Raw genomic sequence first — 16,083 nt, 5'->3', positions numbered from 1 at the left:
AAAAAGGAAGATACCTTGACTCGTTGCAGAACTGAATTATTTCACAAACTCATCTAATTCATTCTGTGTAAAGGCATTCTGTAAGGTCACCCGCTTGTTTAATGTTTAACCTATGGGGAGAACTGAATTTTGAATGTATTGATTTTGTATTGACTAGGTCCCAGAGTCCAACGTCCAAGCAAGTATGCTTAAGTGCCTTTCTCCTATTGAAATTAGTAGACTTCACTATACTTGTTTTGTGTTTCAGTAGCATTAAGGGACTTTCAGGCACATGGTAGTGATAAATTATTTTAAAGTTATATTCCTGTCTCCTCCCTCTTCCTAGTTTAGAAAGCAGCTGGTACATTCCTGAACCACCCAAATACCCAAAGAACATGAGAACAAGTTAAATCAAGGAGCAGGCGTCCCTTGGAAAGCCCTTGACTCTGCTTGTAAAGAAATCTGAATCTATTCTGAGGGAATTCTCTTACAAGTCCTATGTTTGGCACCCATTTCTTATCATCCATATTCTCCAGCCACTGGATCACCCTTGTAGAAATTTCAGAGCACAGCACCTGGCCTCTCTGAAGCCAGCTGACTTCCCCTCCTGCCCAGCTCAGTTTCCATCTTATTCACCCCGAATAATTGCAGCAGCCATGAGTCAGGTTGTATTAATGATCTATAGATCCCAGGTCACCCATTGCGCTTAAGACTTGGATTGCAACACTCCATTACTATTGGCTATACAAGGGCAGAGCTTCCATCCGTATAGCCATAAATCTGGCCTTGTTGGGCCATCACTCAGCCCCACTCTGCCTGTCCATCTTCACCTGCCTGTGGGTCTTTTGTATTTTACATTTCTAATTAAATAAAATTACACACACAGACACCCGAGACAGACACACATTGGGAAAGAAAGGGCGGAGGGATAATGAATTCCTCAATGATTTGCTGTTATATTTTAAAGGGTCCATAAAAGCCAAGGGTGATAAAAATTGATTTTGTCGTTATCTGCTCCAGTGCTGGAACAGGAAAAGCTGTTCCCTCCTTCCCAGGCATGCTGGTTTCCCCAGCTGGGATTTGGCTATGGTGAGGGGTTACAGCAAACTGGGACTTACTGGTGGGAATTAACAGGCATGGCTGAAGCTGTTTTTCTGGACTAGGCCAGAAACACTGCTAAGGGCTTCTCAAAATACCAGGGAGCAGAGATGGTAGAATGCACTGATACTGCATAGATATGAACTGCACAGTTGAAAGAGCAAATAAATACTGAACAGAATGCTATGATTTACTAACAAGAATTTTATTTCTGCTGCCGCCAAGGATGAGGATGATGGAGATGATTCTGGATGTACTAGATTCCCTGCAGGACATTCCCTGATTCTTTGCCTCCTTCTGCATGGGAAGCGACTTGCTGAGAAGTAGGATTTCCCTCACTTACTATTGAGGCCCGTTGGCTGCCATTCTCATCTATGCTTTCTAACTGTTTTTGCCGCATGCAGAAACACACTGACTGAGGGAAACACAGGCTTCCCCAGGGATTGATCTACCCTATCCTCTTGACCTATCTTGAATTGTAGGACAAGGCACAGATTTCAAGTCCACATATCTAGAAATCAGAGGTGGTATTCAGCATGTTCTGACCAGTTCTGGAGAACCGGTAGTGGAAATTTTGAGAAATTCGGTGAACTGGTAAATACCACCTCTGACTGGCCCCCATCTATTCTCTGCCTCCCGAGTCCCAGCTGATCAGGAGGGAATGGAGATTTTCCAGTATCCTTCCCCTGCCACGCCCACCAAGCCATGCCCACAGAACCAATAGTAAAAAGTTTTGAATCCCACCACTGCTAGAAATGGTCATGGTTGAGAAACATTGAAGTGGGCAATCTGCCAGAATGAGTAATATGGAATAATTTTATTTGTTTGCTTAATTTACTTGCCGCCTATCTCTCCGTGGGGCTATTTTAGGTGGCTTAGAACAGTAAAAAGAAAGAAATGAGTGTAAACAGAAGTAAAATAACAAGTGATAAAATAAACAATGAAATAGAATGCAACGAGAATACATCAATATGATAACCAAAGGGATGGATGGGTGGAGAGCAACGTGTGTTCAGGAGAAGTGAAGCCTGCCATCAATCCAGCAGCCATTTCCTGGGTGGAACTCCCCCATTTGGTCCCCAGGACAACCAGCAAAGCCAAGTCTTTAGGCTCTTGCGGAAGGATAGAAGGATGGGGGCAGATTAAAAGGTGAGATGTTCCTAAGGGCAGGTGATACAGCAGAGAAGGCTCTTCTTCTGGATTCTGATAGTCGGAGTTCTTTTGAACAACTGGATCCGAAGTAGGCCCTTTCTGCCAGCATGAGTAGGACAAGCTTGTTCGTTAGGTTCAAATTCCAAGCAGCCTTCGCTTGAACCAAAATCTGGCTACATGAGAAGGAAAAGGAATGCCAAAAAGAAAAAAATGCTCACCCCTCCCCTTTTCTCCCTTCCAGTCCAGCTGGAGTCCAGCTTCCTTCAGCCCCACTTGCCATCAGCAACGTGCAGCAGGACCCTCAAACAGAAAAAAAAATATCACATTTTCCAAATCATAATTTGCTCAAATAAAAAACAAAAACCAGTGAGTTGCAGAAAGACCGCATTTTATTAGAATAGCTGCAACATGTCATATAAATATAAATATAAATATATACATGTATATATACACCCTATACATAGACTTGGGGAAAGGTCAAGGCTGGGTAAAAGGGTGATTATTGCTCTGAGCGGCTATTATATTTAGTGGTGGGGAAAACCCTCAACTGTTTAGGGAAAGGAAAAAAAACAGATGAGGAGAACACAAAGCTACAAATGCAGGTATCAATGGAAAAGATTTCCAAAAAAATGTGAATGTATAGCTATCAAACCTGTGCTGTAAGTGTTTAGTTGTCTGATAGATGGCAGCAAAGATACAAAAAACCCTCTAACTCTTTGCTACCATCTAGTGGTCATTCTGACTCCCATCCTGGGTCTGATAGCTGTTCAGGCATGAAGAGGCATTTTGTAGCATTATATCTTCAAAAGGCACAAGTCCCTAGAGAGGTACTGTCTCTCTCCTTCACAGCAGGACCTGGATCTTACATTCCTCTCTTGTGACTCAAATGAGAGGTCAAAAGGCAGAAGCAAGGAGAAACTGCAACCCACCCATCCCGCCTCACAATTAGAAGGAAGCAAATGCAAAATTCAGCAAGCGTGGGAAAGGGGATATATACAAGGGCTATGATGTCAAAGGAGAGGTAACTAAAGCCAAAGGCGCAATCTCACAAAAAGGAGACACATGCATCAGTAGTCACAAGGCAGCAAGTTGAGAATGAAGCAATAGATTCAGCACAGCATTGGGAAAGAGCAACTTAAGAGGTGAAGACAAAAAAACAAAACAAAACCCAAGTCTACTTAAGGAACTGTGGCTGGTTGAGAACCATCTTCACATTCGCCCCCTTGCACTTGTCTCTTCTCGGATGTCTTGGATCTCATTTACTCATGCAGCCCCATCATGATTGACAGCTTCTTCTACAAAGAACCAGATCAAATTACCCATGCCATGTCTCAGGTTCCAGTGCTCCTCCAAACTCTCTTTGCATCAATGTATTAGATGCATTATCCTAGAACCTTTTCCACTGTCACGCTGCGAGTTGCCATTATTATTATTATTATTTTGCACAGAGGGAGATATGTTCATGTCGGAACATGTGAACATAGGTTCCCTCACTTGCAGTTTTAAATGGTGAACTCCATCGCTAAAGCCTCAGATTACACCTCCATAATCAGGGGGTTTAGCTTCACGTGTTATCCAAGAGATGGAATCCTTGCTGGAAGAAAGATACTTATGGGTGGGCCTCTAGATGCCTACCAGTCAGAGCTAGCATTGCATACGGATGCATCCCCAGCACCTCACCTGAGGTTTGCACCAAAGGCTACGATCTGAAGGGGGAAAGAGCCTTGAATTATAAATCATGTGTCAGGGAGTAACTACACATACCCAACAGTTCAGAACTGCAGATACAATGCACACACAAGAAATAATCCCTATATTTCTAGACTTTTAAGGCAAAAGAATCTGAATAGGACTGGCAAGGTTGCTTTAACTCTCTAATCCATGAGGTTCTGCATACCATGCAGTTGGTGTTGGCACTCTTCATAACTTGATCTTTGGCTATTTGTAGAACATCCCTTCTCTTCACATCATTTAATTCCAGTTTCTGCCTTTTTCTGCTATTGACATTCTTTGCTACATTGGGTTTGCATTATTTATCATGAAATTTGTGCTAATATAAATCTCTTGTATATATTTGTGCTAATATAATGTATCATAGATATTTGTGCTAAATATAAATTAAGTAATTAAGCTAACATGGGACTCTATATCTTATAGTAATTTAATTTGGTTTTTCTTCTGAAACAGATACATTTGCTATCTTTTATTCTGGAAGCATAATTTATTTTAGTATGAGCTGACTTGCATAATGGGCCTAATTTATTCTGTGGTGAGAAAATGTAAATCTGGAGCCAAAGTACATTTATGCACAGCTATGATCAAAAGCATCGAGATAAGCATGCTTCAATGTTTTCTGCAGATGCATTGTCCCTAGCTCAAAAATATATGTATTTCTGCTTAATACTAATAGCACTAACACTGTGGCAAAATGCTATTCTTGTTGCTAATTCTTAAGAGTGAATTATCTGATCAATTACATGTTGCAAAGTTCTCATGCGATAGCCAATGCTATTTGCTCTGCTCTTTATTCATTTTGGTTCCTTTTGGAAGGAAAATGCATCAATTGCTGTTCTGGTGGGAGGTAAAGAAAGTTAACTTGATTAAGACCACTTCAATTAATTTCTAATTTAAAGATATCGCTTAGGTATATCCTTCCTCACCACTTTCCATTCCCTGAAAGAAATGGCAGTTACTGTACATTACTGTAATGTCTCTCCTTCTCCACTTTAAATAATATTGTTGAATATTTGAGAATGGGAATTACAACAGAATAAACTTGCCTTTCATCATTTATGTAAAGGTAACAGCCACATTTAGGAAAGTTATTGATCATGTTTAAGGGAGAAAAACAACCTTGCCTGTGAATTTGTATAATTTTGTTCCCTCGTGGTGATGAGACATGCAGAAAAAGATTTTATGGTATCTCTTCACTATTTTATTCTAATTTACATGTCTGCGAGTCTGGTTGCTTTAGCTTTTATTTTAAAAAGCCCACATACATTGCCATATAATATATAAATATAAGCAATAAAATCCTTTTGAGGTTTTGTTGGAAGAGTTACCAGTAGCTAAACCAATAGACAATCTGTTCATTTGCATTTCATTTGTTTTCTTTCTTTTTACATACTGATGAGTTAAACTATGGGTGGGCCAAGCTTTCTTCTGCTGTCCTGCATTTAACACTGAAAAGAGAGGGAAGTACCCTCTAAACATGGACATTTTTGCCCCCCCGACTCTTCCTCCCCCCCCAACACTTGTTTTGTAGATATAAATTCACCCAACTATTTATAACCAAGGAATTTATATCCTTAATTTGAGAACTTCCCAAATACTGACTTTTGGTTAATTCCAGGGGTACAGAATTTGTGCCCAGGTATGGCTGGATTCCAGCTGAAATCAGCCACAAGTAATCTTATTAAGCCTGGAGGCCAGGGATCAGCAGTCCTTATAATAGGAAAACCAAATATGGTGCTGCATGGGTGACTGGAGCCTCAATACCTACACAACTTTTCAAGACTTTCCTTTCCCATTCATCTCAATTCAGCTGCTACGGATCAGGAAACTGAAACCTCTTCTTTTTCTGTCTCCATTTGCTTGTTATTGAACAAACCCGGTGGTCCAGTGGTTAGAGGGCAGTATTGCAGGCAAACTCTGCCCACAGCCTGGAGTTTAATCCTGAGGGAGTTCAATCAGCCTTCCCTCCTTCCAAGGTCAATAAAATGAGGACCCAGGTGGTTGAGGACCATAGGCCAACATTGTAAACAGCCCAAGAGAGTGCTGTATAGCTGTAAAGCACTATTTTGTGTGCGTGCGTGCGTGTGTGTGCATGTGTAAATAAGCCTATGTGCTAAGCGCTATGATCATATCTCCCTTGCAATTGCTCCTGAACTTCTATAAAACCTACAGAGTCCTTTCAGGGCAAAGGTCAGATTATCATTACCTTCCATAGTGAGGAGATCTGATCGTCACTGGACAGTGTGAAAACAGCGGATTTCCTTGCATAGGGACCATAAAGCTTCTGGGCAGATGCGCAGGGAGGACCTACACATATTTGATACGTTTTGTGGATACATGCATTTTCAAGAATTTTGCAGCACCGGTACATTGTCAGGCAAACAAGAAGGCAAAGTCATTGTGGATATCTGTAAAAGATCATACAAAATGCCTGGACAACTACCGCTCTGTGGCAATACACAGCCCACCCCACTACTGTTTAATATCACCTAGTCCCCATCCCTGAGGATACAACTCCTGATGCAAAGTGGCTCTGACTGTTCTACCTTGGAAAAGGTCCATGGAAGACAACAGTTTTTTTACAGCCGTCAATGAACCAACGACAGAATTGTGCTAGGATAATAAGAAACTCCCCATGGAAGCAAGAAGAGAGGGAAGGAACCAGCCTGAATCCTACTGAAATGACAGAGGGGGGGGGAACAAGGGGGCATGATGGTGGTGGTGATGGAGACAAGAAGCTTATTCAAAAGTGAAGGGGTCGTGGGTGCTGAAAAAGAAGTGCCCGTCCACATGCGTGTCAACGGTTTCCTTGTCACTCTCGGGTGGGAAGCGCTCGTGGCAGATGGGACACTCCTTCCAAAAGCCTGGAGAGGGCAGGTCCAAGGGAGATGCGCCCATTCCGGATGGTTCTGACATCTGCCGCCCTGTCAGCCCGCTAAGCACGGAGGAAAAGCATGGGGAAGAGAGAGGGGGGGAGGGAGAGGGAGGGAGGGAGAGAGAGAGCATTTTTTAAAAAGCGTTCAAAAATTGAAATTTAATAAATTGATCTTCTGAAATGGTGCTGAATGTTCTCCCATAGGAATCACTGTGCAAAACCAGAGCAGAGAGAATAATTGCTCAGGCAGTCAAGGTCCAAAATGCCTAGAGTCACAGAATTAAGGTCAGCGAGAGTTGACCCCCAGTGTAGGCCAAGATACGTTCATCACAAATGAAGGCAGGGGAAAGGTTTCATCCTCCAGACACACAGGCCCCTTAAGCTAAACAGGAGCACTCTACAGGCCTCCCAAACCCTCTGCAAATCCTTTCACAAAAAAGGGGGGTACAGAGGGTTTGGGAGGCCTGCAGAGTGCTCTTGGGGACTGGGGAGGTCAAAAACCTTTTAAAAAAATTACCTTTTCAAAATCTTGATGTGTCTTATACTCCGTTGCATCTTATAGTTCAAAAAATATGGTACATACCAAAGAGTCAGCTTTTTATTCTGAAAAAATCTAGGAAACCTTGATCTCACATTTCCACAGCTAAGGCGGTGTATATTCTTTGTGTCATTATATATAGAGTTTGGCTGTTAGACAATCCGGACTGGCACTTTGGGTGGCTGGAAGATGAAACCCTAATTAAACTGGGTACATTTGCAAGCATTTCTTATTTTGCATAATCAGCATTTTCTTTCTCTCTTCTTTTCAAACCATGACCTATCTGGCTTTGCAATTTTTATGAAGTGGCTAGGGAGGACTGCAGATTACCGAATTACTGGAACCCTAATTTGGCCAGGTCCCTGGGTTCTGAGCTTTTGACAGGTACCATCTAGAAAATATTCAGATGTTGCTGATAACACTTTCCCCCCACCTCACCCATGAAGAAAGCGGAGATTCTTACAGAGATAATTGCAGTTTCTGTATTTTCATTTTATTCTTCAGCATATTCCCTAATCTGGCACTTGCCCAGAAGCTGGGTGCCAGGAGTGATTACAGCAGTGGTGGGATTCATTTTTTTACTACCGGTTCTGTGGGTGTGGGTTGGTGGGCAAGGCTTGGTGGGTGTGGCAGGGGAAGGATACTGTAAAATCCTCATTCACTCCCGATCAGCTGGGACTCAGGAGACAGAGAATAGATGGGAGCAGGGGCAGTCAGAGGTGGTATTTACCGGTTCTCTGAATTACTCAAAATTCCCATTACTGGTTCTCCAGAACTGGTTAGAACCTGCTGAATATCACTTCTAGATTACAGGTATAGTCCAATATATCTGAGAGAGGACAGGGTTGAAGAGAAAATGCAGTATAGATGGAATAACTTCCCCTTACCTGGCCACTTCACAGAAGCCATTACCCAGTTCTGGAAGGAGTAGATTGGTTTCTTCGCCCCCACTCTGAGCAGCTGCCATCAGAACTGCCTTCTCATCTTCAGCTTCCTACAATTAGAAAAGAGGCATGTTTTCAGTATGTTTGACTTTGGCTCATGCTCACGACAACTGGCCTGTTCTTCCTATGCTGGAGGGCACCACAACTCCTATGCCTCAAGTTATCTACAATATATGCCTGCATAGAGAATCCTCCTTTCAGGACATCTGATTTGAACAGAAAAGATCTAGGTTCAATCTCTCCAGCTAAAAGAATTATGGGAAGCAGATGAAAGAAAGAGTCCTTGCCTAAAATTCTGGAGAGTTGTAGCTAATCAAGCTAAACGCCATCGGAAGATGGGTACAGATCTAGGCCAATAGGCACTTCTCTTGGTGCTAATCACATTTCTTGCCTCTTCTGGATATTGTTTCTCTGAATTCACAAAATTGGAAGCTGGTATCAAGGAAAGTAAGCACATCAACCTTTAGTGCAGATGTCCATGCGTGTATAGCAGTAGCACTTATATACCGCTTCACAGTGCTTTACTGCCCGCTCTAAGCGGTTTACAGAGTCAGCAATATTACCCCCAACAATCTGGGTCCTCATTTTACCCACTTTGGAAGGATGGAAGGCCGAGTCAACCTTGAGCCTGGCCCTGGTAGGATTTGAACTGCCAAATTGCAGACAGCTGGCAGTCAGCAGAAGTAGCCTGCAGTACTGCACTCTAACCACTGCTCCACCGAGGCTCTCTCTCTCACACACACACACACAAACACAGAAACCCATAATGCCCCTGGATCTGACATATAAAAATAATGAGTCCCTGTAGTCTGCCCGCCTGCCCCAAAAGATAATAAACTAAGCCAGTGTGATAGAAAGCATCCTTTAGGAGAGGCCAGTGGGTTGATGGGCAGCATTTTTAACACGTCGTCTTCCTAGTGATTTATGCTCCAACCATAAACATTTCGTGAAAGTGCCAGGCTTCCTCCAAGGATTCCATGGCACTCAGGTACTCACAGTATACTTTCAAAACCTCAAAACAGCTTCCCTATCCCTGGGCTAGATCATCTCTTTGCCTGGACCCCCAAAGCAACTCTTTCGCCCTTCGCCTTGGACAGTATATCTGGGCGGGGTCCTTCCTTGCTTTTCAGGGGCTTACCGAGTCAGAACTGGAATCCTCGGGCAGCTGTTTGATCTGACTAGCAATAGGAGCAGGCTGGCTGATGACCACTGTGTGAGATAACCCATGGGCACAGGGAGGCGTGGTGGTCACTGCCCGGGTGTCACACAGACGGTAAGAAGTGAGCTGGGCGGGCAGGCGCATGTCCTCAGGGCATTCGTCCTCAGAATCAGACAGGGAGTCCAGGGAGCCTGGAAGATGAAAATGAAGATGATGACATTAGAGGTGTGTGTGTGTGTGTAAAAACAAATCTCTCCCAGAAAGCAATGATGCTCCCAGTAGAGGCTGACCTTGCAGAAAATAAACATTGCTCAGTTTGCTCTAGTTAGCCTCTGAGTAGGGTTTGAACCTGAAACTGACTGACTGTCCAGGATGTAAATCTGCCCTCCCATCCATTGGTGCCCAAGCACATGCTTGTTTTGCTAATCCAGAGTTGCAGGGTAGGGTTCTTTCAATTCCTGTTCTCAAAAAGGAACATAAAAGCAAGGTGCTCTGAAGAACAAGATGTCAACTCTGAAGCAAACCTGGCTGAAGCCATCTTTTGCTGCCTCATAGTTGCTTACAATCTCTGAAGGGGGAAAGGGAGGGGGAAGTAGATAGAGTGGTTAGCAGTCAAAACAAAAAGTTTTCTGGTGGGAACCAAGGTCATCCCAACAGGTGGAAGTTGAATAAGGAGAAAAGTGACCAAGCAGCCTGCCAGTTACTTTAATTGGACAATGTGACCGGTGACATCTGGGGAAGGAAACATTTGTTCTTTTAAGAAGACTAAAAACCATGGGAACTTTTAGAGTTGGTTTTTACTAGCTGTGCCGATATGATGTATCCAATAAACATGTTATTTGAGGAATCTACCTGTCTCGGAGTTTTGCTTTTGGCAGATGCGTTATTCGGAACACTGACACAAGGAGGATGGAGCCCTCTAAAAGTTGAAAAATAAGGGCCTTTCACACTGTTGTTGCTGGGCCCTGCATATTGGCCTTTTTGTTTCATCGCCACTCTCCCCTTCCTCTACTTCTTCACATCTGAACCTGTCCTGATCCCAGGAATTTATCCGACATTTCCTGCTTTGGTTGCCTTCTCCCTCCTATCTTCTTGTCAACAGAATTGAATTGATTTCGGATAAGTAGATAGTGAACTAGCCTGCTGTAGTGGTTAGAATATTAGGCTAGAAACCGGGAAATCATGAGTTCTAGTCCTGCCGTAGACATGGAAGCTAGGTGTCCTTGGGCCAGTCTTCTTTCTCAGTCCTAGGAAGGAGATAAGGACAAACCATTTCTGAAAAACCTTGCCAAAAAACTTGCAGGGACTTGGCTGGGCAGTCCTCAGGAATCAATGCTGACTTGTGTTGTTGGCCCGCCAGCAGCCAGCAGAGCTGGCAGCAGATTCGAACAGTGAGGAGATTGGGGAGGAACATGGGCCAGTTCTGGAGTCTGGGTAAGGCTCTGATAAGGGCTCTGTGTCGGAGGCAGAGAGGGGGCCAGAGCTGTATGCCAATTATCAGCTGCCTTCAGAGTCAAACATCAGTGAGGCAGATGAACAGCTGGAGCCTTTTGCAGTGTGCACATGCACAGAGTTACAAGATGAAGGGAACAGAGGTTGACTTGGGAATAAGACCACAGGTGGACGATGAATGGCCCCTCCCAGAGGAAATAAAAGAGGAGCAAAAGGGGAGTGGAGTTTGCAGGAGATAATTAGTTTGCTTCATTGGTTCGTGACTCTCCAAGACTCCTTGCCAAGTTTGGCAGATATCGGCCTGTCAGCTGTCCAAGCCAAATAAGGTCTGTGACTGTAAATTCTCCCTTGAAAGACTTTGCTGGATGTGAATGAGCAGAGTTCACAGTAAATCAATAAAAGGGTTTTTTGTCAAAAGCAGGAGTTCGCTTCATGCTCTTGGGAAGCCTATGTCAGAACAACTTGAAGGTAAGAAACATAAGGAATAAGAAAAAAAAGGACAGTAAATATTTCCTAATGTACTTGGCATGGATTTGGGAAAGGGAAGCAAAAGGCTCTCCTTTTGAACGTTCCTAGGAAAGGATGTTCCATCTACCCAGAAGAAATATCTGACAAAATCTAAAGTATGACTTTACAGCTTCATTATGGAGTACTCCATAGAGTTCCCATAGAGTGAGAAAAGAATGAAAGAATTACAAAGTGCACCAAGAGGGACAAATTTTCTCAGTTGTTGCCCTACCAACCAGGGTAGTAAACATTTAGTACTCAGATATTGCTGCACTGCAGCTCCCATCATTCCTCACAGTCAGCCACGGATTCATAGGAATTAAAATCCACCAATCCTATATTGCCCATTTCAGATTAAATATGGGAAGAAAAGATTTAGCTAAGCAAAATTCTGGAGAAGCAGCTTCAACCTCAAGGTAAACTCCATCAAGACCCCTGACCGCTCTGCTCTGAATAAGTTTAAAGATGCTTGAAAATTTAGATTCACAAGCCTAGTTTGAGAACTCAACAAAGTCTGTTGATGTCTATTTCCTTTTGCCTTTGTTACTGATGGCATGGACCGGGGTCACTAAATAAAATTGGCAGGGCTGCTAACTGAGGGTGGTGAACTAACCAGGAGTATCCAGAGCTCTCTCCTCTTCGTCAATCAGAACCGATTCACTCCATTTCTCATCTGCTACTTTGTCCAAACGTTCTTCAAGGCAGCGTATGTACACCAGCAACTCCTGAAGGCAGACAATGGGCAAACACATCAGCATGAAGCTCTGAGCTGTAGTGCCTTCCTCCTCTCGCCACTTCGTATCTTCTTCTCATACTAAATTTGGGCTTTGGTCAGCTCTCCATTTGGATGCCACACCAACCTGTTTTTCGGACTGCAGTTGTTCTTTCTCCTTCTGGCTAACCTGCAGGGCAGCCCGCAGTTCCCGTAGCTCTCGGCGGCTCTCGGAGACTTGAACCTGGTGAGGGCAAAAGTGACATTTGCCAAAGCGGAATTTTAGAATAACATATAGAGAGAGTTATGAAGCCCACTAGGGAACTAAATACAGGTATTCCTCGACTTACAACAGTTCACTTAATGACCGTTCAAAGTTACAACGGCACTGAAAAAAGTGGCTTAGGATTGTTTTTCATACTTATGCAGCATCCCCGTGGTCATGTGATCAAAATTCAGACGCTTGGCAACTGGTTCATATTTTTAATGATGGTCGCAGTGTCCTGGGGTCACGTGATCAGCCTTTGTGACCTTCTGACAAGCAAAGTCAATGGGGAAGCCAGATTCACTTTACAGCCATGTTGCTAACTGAACAAATGCAGTGATCCACTTAACAACTGTGGGAACAGAAGTCGTAAAACGGGGCAAAACCCACTTAACAAGTGTTTCACTTAACCACATAAATGTTGGGCTCAATTGTGGTCGTAACCCAAGGACTATCCGTAGTTAATGCTCATGCCCAATGCTGGGATTTTGAGGCAGCTCCTTTCCCTTTTAGAAAGCTCTGTCCATTTTCTAACATCCCTATTTTATTCATGGGGCAGAGCCTCCCCTTCACCACTGACCAACTCCATTTCCTAAAGGACTTTTAGGCTTCTATTTTGATTTATTGTCACATTGCACCAGTGGTGGGTTGTAGATGGAGCGCCCCAGTATGAGCGTACCGGAGCCCACCCACCCACCCGAGCTCCTTACCTATCTTTTAAGGCTTCCGTGCTTGTGCATGGCACGTACAGTGCCTGCGCAATGCTCCGTGGAGCAGCTGGAGTGTCGTGGAGGCCCTAAGACATAAGCACGCACTGCACATGCGTGCGCACGCATGTGGACACTGCTGGGCCTGTTCCAACCGGTATGGTTGGATCCTGAACCCACCACTGCATTGCACTCACCTCTTAGAGCAGGTCTGCATCACCCAGAGAGGGGGAAGGGCCAAACTGATGAATTACAAATAATTGTGGGCAGCAAAGCAATATCTGGTGGGCCAATCAGCTGCTAGTAGAGAGGAGGCAGCGCTAGAACAAGGGGTAGCAGTGAGGCATGAGGTGCCCAGGTGGTGCTGAATTTAATGACTTTTTAATAAGCAGCATCAAACCACACAGGGATGTTTGATGAGCCTTGTGTTTAAGCCTTTCCTAACTTGGTGGTCTCCTGATACAGTGAGACAACAATTCTTTGACCTCCTGGCCAGGATGGTCAAGACAGATCTAAAGGAGTTGCAGTCTAGAGAGCACCCAAATTAAGAAGACTTATTCTGTAGATAAAGGTGCTAGTCATTCCCGACTCTAGGGGGTGGTGCTCATCTCCATTTCAAAGCCGAAGATCCAGCACTGTCTGAAGACGTCTCCGTGGTCATGTGGCCGGCATGACTAAACGCCGAAAGAACACAGAACGCTGTTACTTTCCCACCAAAGGTGATCCCTATTTTTCTACTTGCATTTTTACGTGCTTTCGAACTGCTAGGTTGGCAGAAGCTGGGACAAGTAATGGGAGCTCACTCTGTTATGCAGCACTAGGGATTCGAACCACCTTTCTGATTGACAAGCTCAAGGTCTTAGCCACTGAGCCACCACGTCCCCTTCCTAGATACATCTAACCAAATAATTGGATATCCAGGACTGTTGAAGGTCTGGACAAAAAAAATTATGCGAGGACTAAGGATGGTCAGTGACAACAGGATAGTGATTGGCAAATTGGAATAAAAAAAAAAGAAGAGGAATTGAAATGAAAGGATAGGCTCTGTTAGCCTTTAGTCAATAATTTCAAAAGTCACAGAAAGAATCATGCATCCTGCAAGGAAGGAAGAGCACCAAAAGTTCTTTTCAAAACTTTCTCTGCTGGTGATCCTTGCAAGATAAAGAGGTCTTGCAACCCATCTAGACAGCAGGCAAGGGAGTTAAAGGTCCTCCTGGAATCTTGGCAATCTTAATCTGTAAACGGCTCCTATTTGTGAGAGGAAGTAGTCTCTGTTTTCCCTCCCTCCTTGAGTGATGGAATCCTTTTCCCAGTGGAGATAGTTTACCAGACTGGCATCCCGTTCCTGTACCAGCTCCATACGCAACCCCTGGCGCTGTGCCCTTTCTTCTTGCAAGTTGTTTTCAAGACGGAGAACCTCAGCACTCAGCTTCAGGATCTTATCTTTCTCGGCCTAGCAAAACATACATTTGAAAGGAAGGGTCAGTGCAGGATGAGATTACTAACCCCCCCCCCCCTCCATCTGCTCTATGGAAAGCTATTAAACTACTTGGCAAGGTCGGATTCTTCATGAAATATGCAGAGTTGGAGAACCCAAGGAAGTCTAGATGTTACTTAATGACAATAATGGCCCTCACTACAGTTTTAATCGCTTTTAATAAATTATGTAAACTTTGTAAATTTTGTTTTAATTGCATATGCTGTCCAAAGTCACGTGAAAGTCAGATGGGCAACTATATAAATAGAAATTCAATAAATAAAGAAACAAATAAACCCACCAACTCCTCAGCAATGACCGTGTTGACAGAGCTAGCAAAAGTTTTAGTTCAAGGACATTTACAACTGTAAAGAGCAGTTAGGTTAGGAAGGATTCATCTGTAGATTTGTCCATAGACTTAGTTATCCCAGCAATTCTGCCCATCTTAACAGAGTGTGGGAAATGCAAGAAAGGAAGAATGAATGAATGAATGAATGAATGGAGAGAGGGAGGGAAGAAGGAGTGAGGGAGAGGGGAAGGAATGAAAGAAGACCCCAAGGAGGACTCAACATAGTTAATAGTGACAGAATAGCTCTCCACAAGATCCACGCTATTGATAAAAGGGATCCCACAGAGCAAACTAGATTGCTGAACATTTTGGTGTATGATCATACTGGAAAAAATTGGCACATGTACAAAATTCAAACATAAAATGAGATTCCTTTTAATAGTTAAGTGAAACCCTTCAAATTTGAAACTTCCAAGGCAAATCATCCCAACTGGAGTTGGGAACAGCTACTCTTCAATGAATGTTTCAAAACTGTTTTGACCTTACCAGAAGTGTTGGAAATTGGAACTAGCCCCACTTTAAGCTCAGAAGGCCAATTCTATAGGATTGCTTTAAGTTCAGAACACTTTCAGCCAAAACACCCACCTTCAAATTCAAATGTCCCAAATTTCTAACCAAATCCTTACACATAAAATGTGAAATGATGGAAGCCTTCACCCTTTAATGCATCCCTCTCAATAAGACTTAGATTTAGCTTATAGAAGATAATGTACTGCAGTATACTAGGAAAAGTTTATCCCTTGCTAGAAACATTCCCCAGAAAGGGAATCTGGGGAAGCATTGAAATGCTTTAAAATACTGTGGGGTACTTGGTGTTCTTTGAGCTTGCTTGTTTTCTTGCAGTTTTTGTTACCAAACTAGGTGACATCATCAGCATGAGAGAGCACCAAGAACCCACAGTTCAACCCTGAGCAAACAAACATTCTCTTTTATCTCTTTAAAATTCAGAATAATTTAGGTCCAAAGCCATATCATTCTTTTTCTTTTGAAACTCCCAAACATTCAATCTCGGCAATTCAACTGCTTTGGGATTTTGTTCTTTCTGCATGCACAACTAATTAAAAAACTTCCCCAGAGATTAATTTCAATCCAAAATAAAAAGATCCATGTTTGCATCAATGGATGTCAGGATCCT

The 16,083-nt window shown here is 43.3% G+C and overlaps 1 protein-coding gene across 2 annotated transcripts in view; it reads right to left on the bottom strand.

Moving 5' to 3' along the window:
• Positions 1-2,600: 2,600 nt before the first annotated feature.
• CALCOCO1 (calcium binding and coiled-coil domain 1) overlaps positions 2,601-16,083 on the bottom strand; it is a 40,644-nt gene continuing 27,161 nt past the window's right edge. For both annotated transcript variants that reach the window (XM_014069914.2, XM_014069912.2), the window contains 6 exons: positions 14,450-14,575; positions 12,299-12,394; positions 12,052-12,163; positions 9,459-9,670; positions 8,264-8,370; positions 2,601-6,898 (listed from right to left, as the gene is read on the bottom strand). In XM_014069914.2, the coding sequence (XP_013925389.2) occupies positions 6,703-6,898; positions 8,264-8,370; positions 9,459-9,670; positions 12,052-12,163; positions 12,299-12,394; positions 14,450-14,575 (849 nt within the window). In that variant the 3' untranslated portion in view covers positions 2,601-6,702. The remainder of the gene's footprint in view (positions 6,899-8,263; positions 8,371-9,458; positions 9,671-12,051; positions 12,164-12,298; positions 12,395-14,449; positions 14,576-16,083) is intronic.

The sequence above is a fragment of the Thamnophis sirtalis genome, unplaced genomic scaffold, assembly GCF_051295495.1.
Source record: "Thamnophis sirtalis isolate CommonGarterSnake01/CBP01778 unplaced genomic scaffold, rThaSir2_p1.2 scaffold_3, whole genome shotgun sequence".
Lineage (NCBI taxonomy): Eukaryota > Metazoa > Chordata > Lepidosauria > Squamata > Natricidae > Thamnophis > Thamnophis sirtalis.
This window is presented reverse-complemented; position numbering and strand designations above follow the sequence as displayed.